Source organism: Canis lupus, chromosome 3, assembly GCF_011100685.1.
Source record: "Canis lupus familiaris isolate Mischka breed German Shepherd chromosome 3, alternate assembly UU_Cfam_GSD_1.0, whole genome shotgun sequence".
Lineage (NCBI taxonomy): Eukaryota > Metazoa > Chordata > Mammalia > Carnivora > Canidae > Canis > Canis lupus.
In genome coordinates this window covers 86,571,019-86,586,514 of record NC_049224.1, presented here as the reverse complement: position 1 = coordinate 86,586,514, position 15,496 = coordinate 86,571,019, and the positions used below count along the sequence as shown (strand labels likewise).

General features: G+C 39.4%; 1 protein-coding gene across 6 annotated transcripts in view; it reads right to left on the bottom strand.

The window, feature by feature from the left end:
- The window catches only part of PPARGC1A (PPARG coactivator 1 alpha), a 639,471-nt gene that overhangs the window by 296,848 nt on the left and 327,127 nt on the right, over positions 1-15,496 (bottom strand). For 3 of the 6 annotated variants that reach the window (XM_038533568.1, XM_038533566.1, XM_038533567.1), the window contains one exon: positions 3,654-3,821. The exons of 1 other annotated variant lie outside the window; for it this stretch is intronic. In XM_038533568.1, coding sequence (XP_038389496.1) covers positions 3,654-3,722 — 69 coding nt within the window. In that variant the 5' untranslated portion in view covers positions 3,723-3,821. Of the gene's footprint in view, positions 1-3,653; positions 3,822-5,733; positions 5,872-5,986; positions 6,006-15,496 lie in introns of those variants that run through there. 2 more of the 6 variants (XM_038533570.1, XM_038533569.1) reach the window with 2 other exon arrangements.

Below are 15,496 nucleotides of genomic sequence, written 5' to 3'. Positions count from 1 at the left end.
CCCCTCACTAACCAGCCGTGGAACTCGGGGCCGTCACTCAGCCTCCCTGGGCCTTTTGGTTCTTCAAATTCTTCCAGAGCAAAATCAGAGCCAGATCGTGTCTCAGCTTTCTTCCAGCTCACATTTGCAATTCCCTCAGTTCAGCAAGGTTCATCAGGGTTGAGTGTGTGCCAGACTCAGTGCTAAGTGCAGAGATACGAAGGCACACAAGCTGCGTCTCTGCCCTGAGAAATTTATCTTCTTGTGGGGGAGACAGGCACAGACAGACGATATCGACAGACAGAGTTCAAAATGGCCGTTCTGCAATTATATCGGTTATTTTAAAGGCAACAACCTCAAGGTACAGTGTTATACAGAAACAAGTCATCTGCCTCTCAAGATCTTTCAACTGAGAATTGCTCAGAACAAGAACGTAGCACCATGTCTCCTTCCACCGTCCCTCCTCACTCAAGCACAATCTCCTCATTTTACACGTGAAGAAGGCAAGCCATTGCCTTAAGTACGTTTGCCAGGGGTCAGATGGCTACCTGGTGGCATAAGCCATTGCCACCTCTGTTCCCTTGATTCTCCCATAGCTGAGAAGGAGAGGCAGGAACATTAACTTTGACACAGCCACTGCTGGTTTTCCAGTACGGGTTATATGCTTAAATGGATTTTCAGATTTACAGTTGATTCTAGAAATTGCATCTACTTCATTTCCAACTCCATAGGTAAGCTGGTTCATTTAAAGCAAACAGCACCCAACTAAAAAACATTCTGAAGAAGTGAGTGAGTAAGCCATTTTTGCTCAACTCTTAATTTAAAACACAAACACAAAAACAAAACAAAAGTTAAATAAAAAAAAAAAGAACTATCGGGGGACTTCTCATAGGCCAAATCCCATCACATCATTGTGAGATGAGATAGTTAAAATATGTATGATCAAAATGTCATTTGAAAATACACTCCAAGAGGCAGCCTTGTGTAAGAGCAGAGGCCTCAGAGTCAGTCTCAGTGGGCCCACATCTCTTTTCAGCATCTTAGCCATTGTGTGACCTTGGGCACATTGCCTAATATCACTGAGTCTCAGTCTCCCCATCTGTACAATAGGATCAAATAATATCTGTCTGTCAGAGTACTTTTAAGAATTAGAAATGTAAATTCATGCCTGGTATAGGGTAAGGGTTAAAAAAACAAACTATTAAAAAAAACATTTTATTAAAGTCTTAATGATTCAGAGATTGATTATTCTATTAGAAGATTGTCATGCTTTCTCCTTTTCTTCCTTCTGCTTCCTTCCTGCCCACGTCACAGCTGCTCATAAACTACTATTCCATGATATAAAAAATGAGATAAAATTCAATTCAGATCACACAGCAACAAAAGTGGAATTGGCATTGGATTCAAACAGGCCTGAACTTGAGCACTGGATGGCTTTCAACAGGTTATATAACTTCCTCGAGTCTTCATTTTTTCATCTATAAAATGGAAGCAATCATATCACTCTTCTAGGCTGCTTATGGAGATGTGGACAAACACATATATACACACACACGTAGGCATCTGCATGCACGTACACACGTGCACACACACGCACACTCACACACAGAACCCCTACCACAGTGATTGATAAATAGTAGGTGGATAGGAAAGTATTGGATCATTTTCAGTAAGAAATGTAGTACTTGGCTAAACTAAAGCTTCAACATCACTCACAATTTGTTTTAAAATCCCAAATTCATCACTACCATGGATGGCTAAAGGAAGTCATTCTCACAAAACTCTTGCATCTGGTGCCATTAGATTTAATTTCCTCCTTTGGGGACAGCTTGACTGTCAGCAGAAATGGGGTGACTTTGTGCATATGGGAACCTGGCATGGCCATACTGATGACCAGAGGGTGGGGGCAGCAGGCAGCGCTCAATGGGGGGGTGGGGAATAGGTGAAGCTGGAGCGGACATACTTGACATCATTTCCATCCATTGCATTACCAAGAGTCAAAGAGACCAAACCAGAGAATAGAATGCCCTTTTCATAAGCACTACTTCCACTACTGAAGAGCTTCAGTTATCCAATGACGGGGGTTGACCAGAATATAGGATTGCATCTTTAGAAGCAAGAAGCAAAGAGAGCATGTGCATTATTTGCCTCTAGGAAATTACTAAGCTAAAGGTTCATGGGATGCTGACATTATAAAACACGTGCTTTTTTACATAAACATTTGGATTTCATGTTTCTAATTTAAATATTTTGTCTACAGAGATCTCTGAGTCATCTGCTCACATCCTTCCTTCTTTAATCCTCCCTTGAGGCAAAGACTATATATAAAATGCTAACTTTCTAAAGGAAAACTCATAAACAAAAGGCAAAAATCCTAAAGTCACAACCACCTACCATAAAATATCTGAATATTTGTTTAGACCCCCTGGAGACCCACCACATGACATTCTCAAAGTAGCATGCAGAGATTCATTTTGTATCCCTTCCTACTTCCTAAATAATGCTCCCACTCAAAGTGGAAGGACGCCAATTTCATGGCAGGCTGGAGGATGTTTTTTTCGGAAGCTCCTTACTTAACATCACATTGCTTAGAACAGAACATACCTGTCAATATCAGTGCCATATTTCTCTAGAATTTCTCCTGCAGAGAAATTTTATGAAAACTTTCCCTCTTTTTATAAAAAGAGAGAATTATTTTTTTATAATTGATGTTGAAAATCAACTAATTCCTGAATCACCATTGTTCTGTGAAACTTTCTGCCATAGACAAAATGGAAAATCACAGTTTCACTTTATCCGACACCACCCAAAAGAAACGCTTCATGCATGGAAGTGTTCTTTTTCCATAAGGCAGTGGCATTTAAGAAAAAAAGAGCTCTGGCATCGCTCTTCAATATTGTTGTCTAATTAAATAGCAATGCAGTGGATGCGTAAAAATATGCATTAGAGGTGTGTAATGTGTAATGTGAAGAAGAGTAATCAAAGCCATTCAACAGGATTTAGGAAGGGATTTCAGTTGGCAGCTTACGAGACAGGAGCATATAATTTTGCTAATTTGAAATAGGTATTGTAACGTATAAACATTACTGCTTTGCATATTTTAATGAAAACTGCCTCTACACCAAAATGAATCCTTTAGCTTGAACTCTCTGCATACCACGGAGCTTCTACCTATTATGAGTTCAGCATAAATAAGAAAGGCACGCAAGCTGCATTAAAAGAATGGTCACCTCATTAAAATAGGTTAAAACCAAGCCCCTTATTCCAAGCTACTATAACACCATAAAGTAAGTCTGATGACAGGTGTTGTATTAAATTTTTATATTACAATGAGCTTGTACTCACACAAACCAAATCTGCATGTTTCCTTTGATATACACCTGCAACTTGTTAATTCAAGGGCCTTTATTAAGAAAGTATAAATTTAGCAACATCTATAGATTTGTAAAACTCTATTAGCTTGCTTGAGAATATGGAGTAAATTCATTTGGAGTCTTATTTGCATGGTTTACAAAGAAATGGAAATTAATGAGGACTTTTCCCAAATGGATGTGTCTGCAGATAATGCAGTTCTGCAAACAGGCTGATGCGAATTACCTACGCTTGGGCGAAAGAGTTGAGAGAAAGAGACAGAGAGAGATCTGGGTCCGTCCGGAGCTGAGGACATCACTTACCTGCCAGCTCGCTTCTCGCTGAAGGCCTTTTTTCCAGTCTTCTTCCAGCCTGGGGGAGGTCTCATCCATTGCTGATGCTGCTTGCACAAACTGGATCCGCCAGTGGCTGTTACTCCCTTTCGTTGCAAGCCTTTACCAAAGCGGCAGCGAAGGCAGTTCAGGGGCAGACTGTCATGGAGAAAATGCCAGGCCAGAGGATGAGGGATCGGGCAGGAAGAAGCCACATGGGAATAAATTTGGGATACACGGGGCTACCCTGACAGCTGCCAACTGGCCAGGCGAGAGGCCAGCTCAGCCATTGAGAGTCCAGAGATTAGGAACAACTAAACTCCAGAGCCAGCGGACAATGGGTCATTCTTATGCTTCTGGCATAAAGGTCAGAGAAGGGAAGTGTGAAGGCATGCTCTATGCCCTAGAAATATGCATTTCTATGTGTGCTCCCATCTTCTCCTTACCCCAACACACATCTCACACACATGCACACACACACACAACCAGAATTTGCATTGTTCTGCAGGGTTGCATCAATAGGCTGGAATATCCTGGAAGTAATAAGCTCCTTACATAGAAGCAACACATTTCATTTGAACACATCTCCCCCAGCACCATATGAATCACTCAGCAGCCAGTAAACATGAAAAATAGCAAGCTCCCTGGGGTGAAAAATAGACTGATCCCTATAGTTGAATCCTGAGCATCTAGAGTCCCTGGTTTCACCCCATGGGATGTTTTGCCGCAGACACTCAACCTTGACCATGGACCACCACCCTTTTCCCGAATGATTATCCAAAATGATCAGAGGTTTCAGTTCGGACAGACTCCTCAAAATGTGAGGATAAACCAAACCAAATCCAACCAAACTCTATCCTGCTTCAGTGGCTTCTCACACAGAATGACCCTCTCCTGCTGTTCAGAATTGATTACCTATAGTTTTAAGACGTGTAGCTGGGGCTACTTTCAATAGCACCTACTTCTTTTCAGTTAGAACAGTGGTTCTCAAACTTGGCTGCACAGCACAAACAACTGGAAAGCTTTGTAAAAATACTGTTGCCAAAGCTTCATCCCCTTCAGAACCCAGGATTAAAATCACAGAACTCAGTTTTGAATATCATTTGAGGTTTCTCGAATCTAATCACTCTTCTGTTGCTTGAATCCCCACAACCCGTCAAACAATGCTTATACCATCATAAGTGGTAAACTCACCCCCTCCTGAGACAGTCTTATTCTATGGTTGATAGCTTTGTCCCCAAATCAATCAATAGCCTTCCCCTTGTCACTTCTATAACTGCACTACTCTTTAATTCTATAAGGAATAAGACTAAAAACTATTCTGTAGGACGACCCTTCAAAGATCCAAGGACAATAGTGGTCCATGCCTCAAGCCTCTGCTAAAGGGTTTCTTTTCCAGGTGAGATCTTTCTATTTCTTTAGCAAACCATGTGAGAGGCCCTTGGGAATTTTTTCATCCTGGTTACTAGCCTCAAAATTCATTCCACTACCTCTGGTGATAGTGATTGTAATATTCCAGAAGCCAATATAGTATTTCTGCTGTGATCGACCATTGTACACAGAGCCTAATTATCACATACCTTATTTGGAAAATCCTCCTCCTCCTAATAATAATAATAATAATAATAATAATAATAATAACTATAATAACAGCCAGCATCTACTGAGCATGGAACTAGGTGACCAGCACTGTTTTAAGTGCTTCATTAGCCTTACTTCATTTATTCTGTATAAAGATTCTATGAAGTCATCATTATGCTCCTGATTTATAGATGAAGAATTCAAGAGACAAATATATCTGCCCAGGTTATGGGCCAAGTGTTAACTCAGATCTGACTACAGTGTTCTAGATCCCTACATCATGCCCTTTTACTTGTGCAGTCTTGGATCACATCGTCTGCCTTGACAATCACACTTCACTGATACGATGTCACTGTCAGTTAATGCACATAGGTTTCCTCATATCTTCAGATTATTGATGAACATGTTTTGTAGACTAGAAATTGCCATACAAGCCTAACTTGCCATTACTATCCTTTTAATAATCACAAGACTATATTTTGCACTTCACCTCTAGCAAAGCAGATAAATGCAAAAGCCTTCCTTTACTCGCTTGGCTTCTCTCTTTTTTTGAGAATATTCAGATGCTTCTCCAGAGGTTATCCTGAGGTGTAAAAAGAGATGGGCCAGAAGCACAAGGGTCCAGAATATTTTCCCAGATGCTAGACTCAATGGCAGCCTCACCAATCATCAGTTCTTCCCTCTCTCTGTAAACACTTTAGCAACAGGACCCTATAAGGAACGCTGGGAGCAATCAGTTTTACCATTTGAATCACACCATCTGCAAGGCCGCTCAATCAGTTGTTATAGAAGGCAGGACACAAAGTGGTTGACTACAGTCTTTAAAGTCAAAAGGACCTAGGTTTGATTAGCAGCCCTATGATGATGTAGCTCTGGATCCCTGACCAGGTCACCCAATGCCTCAGAACCCTAGTTTCCATGCCTGAAAAAGGGTGGCATTATCATCTCAGTTAGGCATTTTATTGTTTTCAATATCTGATTCTCTTCTATTCCAGTCACGCAGCAAGACTGAATTGCCTTAAACACCTTAAAATTAACCATAAGCACATGACTTGTTTCGACCAATGAAATATGGGAAAAAGGATGGGTATCACTTCCCACGGGGAGGCCTTGATCACTGGCACTTGACTGTCAGCCCACCTTCCCCCCGTAATGCAGTGATCACGAGGCATGTGTTGATAAGTTGTGCCTTACTACCAAAGCAAACCGGACGGCTGAGCTGACTCATGGAGAATGGTTACCTTGGAGAGTAACCCGGACCAACAACAGACACTATGGGAACAAGAAATAAACTTTCAGGGTTGTTTGTTCCCTCAGCATCACCTAGCCCACCCCGGCCAATACACCATTCTTATTATACGGAGTCATTGTAAGAATAACATGAGACAATCCACCTAGAGCATTTATCGCAAGCCTTGAGTAAGTCTGCAATATAATTTTAAATAGATTCCATGACAAGCCAAGCCTGTGCTACACATGTCTCTCCACTCCAGTATTTCCCCTTCTTTTACGGCCTACATTTCTCCTACTCATAAGCTAGTAGCATTAAGCGTGGCCATTTCCACAGAGGATGTAGAAATATGAATTTTAAAAAGAAAGGGTAAAAGTGTTCAATAATGCAGTGTCACTCTGTCTCAGAATGCAAACTCAGAATAGCATGACTTTAATGCTACTTATCATTTAGCAAGGAAATTAATGAAAGCAAAATGAAGCATCAAATAATAAATGTGGCACGGTATAAATTCGCTACTGATAAAGTACATGTCTCCCAAATGTAAACATAATGAGAACATACGTGAATAGAGGAGCTTATTAAATAGCATAGCTTTTATTCACTATTCTTAAATCAAGCAACCCAAAAAAGAATTAGTTTTGTTTCCACCTTGGTAAAATGTTTTCATTAAAGGGAAGTTTTGACTATGAAAATAAAGTATAAAGAAAAGTAGAGATAACACTCTGGCCAGATCACAGCACTGACATTTCAGAACACAAATTTTAACCTGCTCTGGGACACCACTGGGAGAGTCTTTTTTTTTTTTTTTCTTTAAATGGTTTTCAAATGCAAGTGTTAATAACTATGACCCATGTCATGCATTGTATTATGTCCTCCCACAGAGATATGTTGGAGTCCCAACCATTAGTACCTCAAAATGTGACCTTACTTGGACATAGGGTTTTGACAATGGTGATCAAGCTAAAACAAGGTCATCAGGGTGAACTTTGATCCAACATGACCAGTGTCTGTATAAAAAGGTTGAAAGTGTACATAAAGACACACACATGGGGAGATGCCTTGTGAAAATGAAGGCAGAGATAGGGTGATACACCTACAAGCGAAGTAACACCGAGAATTGCCAGCCAATCACTATTTTTCCCTCAAGATAAGCAGCTTAATAAGAATATGCTGACTAGGGGAATCCCTGAGTGGCTCAGCAGTTTCGCGCCTGCCTTTGGCCCAGGGCGCGATCCTGGAGTCCCGGGATCGAGTCCCGTGTCGGGCTCCCGGCATGGAGCCTGCTTCTCCCTCTCCTCTGCCTGTGTCTCTGCCTCTCTCTCTCTCTATGTCTATCATAAATAAATAAAAATAAATTAAAAAAAAAAGAATATGCTGACTAGGGATGCCTGGGTGGCACAGTTGGTTAAGTGTCCAACTCTTGGTTTTGGCTCAGGTGGCGATCTCAGGGTCAGGAGATGGAGCTCGTGTAGGGCTCAGAGTGGAGCCTGCTTGGGAGACATTCTCTTCCCTCTCTCTCTGTCCCTCCCCACTGTGTGCTCTCTCTCTCTCTCCCTCAAATAAATAAATAAACCTTAAAAAAAAAAAGAATATGCTAATAAGAAATAGAGTTTTAGAATTTGTAACATTTCCATACAGAGAGTTATAGTAAAAAAAATTTTAAAAAGGAAAAATCTATACAAAATGTATCATCAGTCAATCCTGTCTCAAATCTAAGGATATTTCTTCTGGTTTATACAATAAAAATACTTCATTCTAAGAATTAAAAGTCTAGAAAATAAAGAGTTTCCCAGGTGAATTAAATCATGCATTCCAGTGTCCAATGAGGGTATGATATGGCCATAAGTGTGTTCAAGTAGATGCAGATATTCTCTATAGAGGAGAAAATGAAAGGAAGTCTGAGGTCAGGAGAGCAGGGCACATTGATGAGAATAAGTAGGGAGCCAAGGAGTCTCCAGGCATGAAAAAAATGGATGGTCTTTTACCCACTGATAGGATTTTGCACACACTTTCACTTAACAGCTGGGCTAGAATTTTTATGAGTTTTTAACACCCATTTTATTATACATCCTCCCTTCACATCCATTCTCACTAAAATTTTCCAAGGTATTTCTTATAAACATTTACTTTTGTTTTTACATTTTGTTTCTTAATTGAAAGCTAATAGTAAGATGTTAGTCTTCAGAAATTTGCCTCACAAAAGAAAAAAACAACAACTATAATAAGGTATTAAATCCACAACACCAGAGGTGTCTCTAACAAAACAAAACAAAAACAAATAAAAATGGCTATCATAAGAATGATAAATCTGAAATGGATGAACTCTGGTCCTATAGTCATATTTTGAAAAGGAAGAAAAAATAAAGTATTGGTCTCAAGGTCACTGTTTCACTGGAATAATTAATGTTTACTGTTCCCTGCATAAAATACCTAAACTGAACAATAGAGCTATCCACAGGACTGTAGTCAGTAGAACACTCTAGCTAGCAAAATACTCTCATATACCATGTACTTTGGGTTGCACGCTTACCAAAATTCACTTATGTGTTCCCAGCCCTATTTATGCCAGTTGAGCCTATTAATGTAATTACATAATTCAGTTAAACAATATTTCTATAAAATGTGAGTTGCAATAGAGAGAGAATTGTTGCTTTACCAAAACTAGTCAAATGCTTTGGAGAGACCCAATAAGGAAAAAATGCTTTTTAAAAAAATTGTCATTGTGGGGCAGGGATGATAAAAATCTATATAGACCTCTCTACTTGGGTTGCTAGTCACTGTCTTTATATTCTTAATTAACGTTAAAAAAATTGAAACTGGAATTTCTGAACATTTCTGAAATTGAAACTGGAATTGAAACTGGAATTTGTAGAGGCTCCTTTACGGATATAGCTTATGCAAAAACAACATCCCTACAACTTATTGCAAAGGCCTTGGCTCCACAGCAAAACAATGGTGAATAAATGTGCATTTATGGATTTTAAGCAAAAGTCAAATGTGTTGTGTATATATGTGATTTACGATTCCCCCAACTTAAGCAACTTACTTGATCAATCAGTCAACAACCATTTTCAATTGTACGGAATAAGAAGTCTTCTATGATAAAAAAGAAAATGGCAAACCAGGAAGGATTTTTTCTTAACCTGCATATAATGAACAGAGATAGAAAGCAATAGACTCAAATATTCAAACCAAGAAACAGAATCCACTTCAATACCCAAGTCTACTTGTATCACTTAAATGAGAAACAGCCTAGCTATAACTATAAGCATTAAATGTTGTATAAATCTGAGGCACGTAGACTCCAATTAATTACTGCATGATATTACCATTTCTTCTATAACTATGTAATAATACCAACTGCCTATAATCAGAAGGATTTAGTAGACATTTATTGATGGAAATCAGATGATTTCATCCACAGTGTCTGAATTACTTTGATATACTTGAGCCTGAAGCAAAATAATGTAATAAAAAAACAACATACAGATGAGAACCTCAATTTTTCTCTACATATGAATCTGTCACTGATTTGGGAAGAATCAAATCTAAGTCCAACCAGGTGAAGATGTTCCATACATTATTCTTCCCAATTCAATAAAAAAAAAATTTCCCTTTCCAGTATGTTTATATACTGTTCCTGACTTTGTGGTATCCTGGACATTGAGGGAGCCCAGAGACACAGAGTATTACCTTAGCAAATGTTAAACAAAGCACATATGATTTATAGAACATTTTCTTAAGAGTTTGCTTGAAAGACCACCTGAAGTCTTAAGCCCTCAAAATAATAACCAATAGATTAATGAGTAGAGTGGGAAGGTAGATCTTATGAGTAAAATGAATGAGAAATAGGTTATATGGCAGGCTGGAAATTTCTTTCCCTCTTTCTCCCCCTCCTTCCACTCTCCCCCTCAAAAGTCCAGCAGTAGTCTATTATGGCGCTAAAAAAAAAAAAAAAAAAAAAATTCTACCAGTCATACTGGTAGTTTAGTTTTTAAACTTTACTATCACTATCTATGAAACTGCAACTACTCCTAGGAGGTGCAACCTAAAGCTTGATCTCCTAACACTTTGTCCCAAACTATTTTCCAGTTTGGCTTGAAGAGTAAGACTTTGCATCCAGGCAAGGAATGATGATGGGAACAAGGCAATTTCAGAAGAGGAGAAAGGCCTGGAGCAGAAAAGGTGAAGGGCTGCCAAAGTTCCTTGGCCCAAATAAATTTCCAAAATAGGAATTCAAAGACTCCTGAAAACGCACTTTATCAACCACCAAGTTCTTCAGATTGAAGATTATTAAAAACGATTGAACTGGTTTACATACTTAAACACATACTTAGGTTCTAATTGCTGTTATGAAATATAAGTTGGCACAGGCAGGAGGGTGAGAGGGGATGTTGGGGTCTCTTCCTTCTTCACCTACTCTTTTTTTTTTTAATTTTTTTTTTTAAGATTTTATTTATTTATTCATGATAGTCACAGAGAGAGAGAGAGAGGCAGAGACACAGGCAGAGGGAGAAGCAGGCTCCATGCACCGGGAGCCCGACGTGGGATTTGATCCCGGGTCTCCAGGATCGCGCCCTGGGCCAAAGGCAGGCGCCAAACCGCTGCGCCACCCAGGGATCCCTCTTCACCTACTCTTAATAGTAACATCTTAACACAAGGGGAACCTCAGATACTGTTTGATAATTTCAAAATAGGAGTGAATTAGGATGTGAATTGGGTTGCAAGGTAAGCTAAAGACTTGTTACTCCAAGCATTACAGACCAGCATCACCTAGGAGCTTATCAAAATGTAGAATCCTGAGCCTCACTCCAAATCTACAGAAGTTCATTTGCATTTTAATAAAGCTAATCCATTAAGTTTAAGAAACAATGGGCTAGGACTTACCATGAAGGCCTATTTGCACAGCAAGCTTTATTATTATTATTATATTTATATTATCATGAACATAGATTTAGAGTAGCTTAGAACAGAATGACTGACATAGGTTACAGGTTGGGGCACTTAGGTGGCTCAGTGGGTTAAGTGTACAACTCTTGATTTCAACTCAGGTCATTATCTCAGGGTGGTGAGATCAAGCCTTGTGCTGGGCTCCATGCTCAGTGCAGAGTCAGCTTGAGATTCTCTCTTCCTCTGCCCCACCCCCTGTTCATGCAATAATTTATTAATAAATAAATAAATAAATAAATAAACTCCTTTAAAAATATGTTATAAGGAAGAGTTTAGTCCCCAACCAAGAAACTACTTGGTGCTACTTTGGGAGAATCTTCTCAGTGATCTCACTTTCAAAATCATGGAAGAATTTTATAAGTATGATACAACTGGTGTGAAGGGCAAGACTCCTGCCCTTCAATTACTCAGAAACCTCAACATACATGATTGTTCTACTTATTAGTTCAGAAAAACAGCTGATGACAAGTGAAAGATGCCTCCTCTGGACATTCAGATGACTGATTTTGTATAAATCAATTTTGAGTGCCACAAAATGTCAGAAAATACCAAATGAGGAGAAAAGAATCAATAGATAACCTTGGAATTAAATGAGTGATGAATAATCTTTACCAACTAAAATAAATTAAATCATGAAAACCAAGTCAAAGTAACATCAAGGATTTGACTAAAAACCACAAAAAAACAATATACAGATCCTCCTGGACTTATGATAGGGTTACACCCTGATAAACTTATAGTAAGTTGAAAATATCGTAACTCAAAAACACGCTTAATAATACACCTGACCTAATTTAAATGTGCTCATAAGACAGTAGCCTACAGTTAAGCAAAATCATCTAACAGAAAGCCTGCTTTATAATATGATGTTGAATATCTCATGTAATTATTGAATACTGTACCAAAAGTAAAAAAAAAACAGAATGGTCGTATGGGCACAGCATGATTGTGTGTCAGTGGTTTACCCTTTTGATCATGTGTCTGAGTGGAAGCTCAGTTCACTGACGCCACCCAGCACCATGAGAGCATCCTATGCATACCGCTAGCCCAGGTAAAGATCCAAATTCAAAATTCAAAATACAGTTTCTACTGAATGTGTATCACTTTTGTACCATTATAAAGTCAAAAAATCCCAAATCGAACCATCATAAATTACATCTATAATTTAGAGGTGAGGCTACCTGCTACAAACATGGCTATTCATTCTTCTTTCCAGAAAAGCATTATGACAAGAACTACAAAATAAAGGCTGAATTCATACTTTCTAGATTCTATCTGAACAGCCATAATTTTTAAAGGTTCTACAACAAAGAAATCAATTTGCAAATGCAGACCAGGTATTAACCTAGCAACCATGGAACTAAGTATACATTTGTTTAGCATTTTCAGCATTTAGAGAGTTGGAGTAGGGGGACAAACTCTACAATGTATTTAATTCACTTTATTTTATATTTTAAATGTTCTTATTACAGCTATCAAATAAACCAAAAATGTATAGACAGATCAAATGTCAAAAATCAAATTCAATGTTTTTCTGAGTCCTTAACTGGCATCAGAGATAAATCTACTCCTATAACAGAAATCAAGACAGGTGTCTTTCTTCATAAGTAAACAGCTACACTGTGGTGTCTTCGTATCATTTTATTATTCATGGATACCAAAAAATGAGTTGGACACCTACTATGTGCTAAGAATGGTGCCAGATCCTAGTGATTAAGAGAGAAAGAAAACACATCCGCATCCTCACCATCTCTGGGGAAATAGCTAAGCAAGCAAATCATCTCAGCTACAAATAATATCTAAGCTATGGAGAAGGGAATGTGCTTGCACTAACTACCATCCCATCCCCTACCTCAACATAGTTCAACTCTAGAGGTCCCACTCATAGGTCCTTTAAGAAGAGCCACATGGAGATCCTGCCCCAACCCTTGGTATAAAATCTAGATTTAACTGGTTTGTGTGGTAATGGTTTTAAATAAAATAGTTTCTGAAATATTTCCATAGCAACGTAGACAACAATATCAGGACTTTATAGTACTCTGACCTATGGAATCTTTTTCTTTTTAGACTCATTTCAAAATCCAAATATATCCATGGACACCGACAACACACTGATGTTCACACAGACAAATAAACTCTCCTCTGATAAATTCCAGTTAATGATTTGTATACACAGAGAAATTTAGGGACAAGAGTTCTTCTGACCTAACAGCCCTGAGCCTTGTTTCCCCAAAGGTCTCCTTCAGAGAAAGACGAGCCCAACATCAGCAGAGATGGTCTTTTGAATGGCATTTAACCAAGGCACGCTCCTTGGGAGAGCTGCCATTCTTAAAGACAAAATTATAGGAGCATGCACAGAAAAAAGATTAATATATATATATATATATTTGGGAAGGTTTGGGAGAGTGGGGGCTGTATTTTCTGGACTGGGATAGAAAGAGTGCTCTCTACGACCTTTTTATTTCTACCTCATTGGAAGAACCATCTAGTGTTTCATTTTAGTTCCATCTCTCAAAAGGGGTTGTGAGCTGCTCTTGTTTATCACGGAACACCAGAGGAAGCAGAGGCTGGGACACCTTTCCTCCAAGAGGCAGCCCACATGGAGCATAGACCTAACACTTGTAGATGCAACTTCTCATTTAAAGCAGTCTGCCACCCTACCTAAAACAGCACTGGGAATCAAGACCATGAACAGATTTAGAAACCAATTTAAGCCAAGACCATCCTGCAGATGGTGAAGACATAGTAAATATACTAAACCAGGGGCCTGAATCATGTCACTGGTCTAGAAGATTCCTTGGCACTGCCATTTGTGGCAATGGTGGATTTACAGGCTAAAGGCTGTCGAGTGCTTACTGCATGCCATGCTTTTTAATCTTTACTATATTCTGCAAGGTGTTATCATGATTTCTTCTATGGAGATGAGGGAACTGGAAGTATGGAAAAGCTCAATAACTTTCCAAAGTTCTCAAGGCCTTGAAGGAGTAGAACCTGGACTACGTGGTGATTCCAGAGCCCATGGTGATAGCCATGCCTCCACCTGCTATCCGTCTTAATCACCCTTCACCACAACTAAAGGCCAGGATGGCACCTGCCACCAGGTTGAAGACTCAGCTGGAGAGTGTGAGTCCTGAGGTGTGTGGGAAATGCAAAGGCATTAAAGAATACGTAAGACAGACAGCAGAGCCCTCCAGCCCAGATTCTTGGGCTTACACTGCTTCAGGAAGCCCTAGTCCCTCCTTCTGATTCGATGGGTACTCACACAATTGTTTGCTTTTAACATGAGTTTAATGCATTCTTTAAAGAAAGAGGAGGAGGAGGAGGAGGAGGAGGAGGAGAGAAGGAGGAGGAAGAAGCAGCCTCGTAAGTATATAATGAACCGGAATTATAGCTGCTGTTCTGATGCCGTGTGTTATTTTTGGCTGAGTGTCCTACTCTTCTGGATTCCGATGGTAGGGTGCTGAAGCTTGCTCCAGTAACACAGGCTGACTGCTGTCCCCAAAGGACCCTGAGGAAAACAAGAGGAACTATCTCACAGTCTTCAGCAGACAGGGGAGGTTTAACATAAAGAAACTCCCACTTAACGTTTTCTCCAAAAAGAATCCATTCATTATCTTTATTTCCGACACAGTATTTATGAATTTCCTTTCAGCAGGGCCCATCAGGGCAAACGTCACAACTCTATGGCAAAATATCATGTGCGTTTTCTTTTCCTCCTAGGAAGATTAAGGCCAATGAATAAAAGAAAGGGGGATGTGGCCCCTATATTTAGCTCTCCTTACAACATCATGTCTCACGGGTATTAAAAATAGACCCAAATCACTTGAAGACATTCTGAAAAATCAAAGGCAAAATAGCTTTCCAAGAGAAAGTTTTAAATGTTTGCTTTCTTTCTAGTTGAGATTTTTCAGGAACAAAAGCAGTTGAGTGGACTCCCCTCCTTGGGAGGCCAGGCCAGGTGGCTCCTGGGGTTTTATAACAGACTCTGCCTCCTCTTGTCATCTTCTCTGCCTCCATCCCTTGTGGTCTAAATTTTAAGAGAAATCTGGGCTGGCCCTTGGCAAAAAGT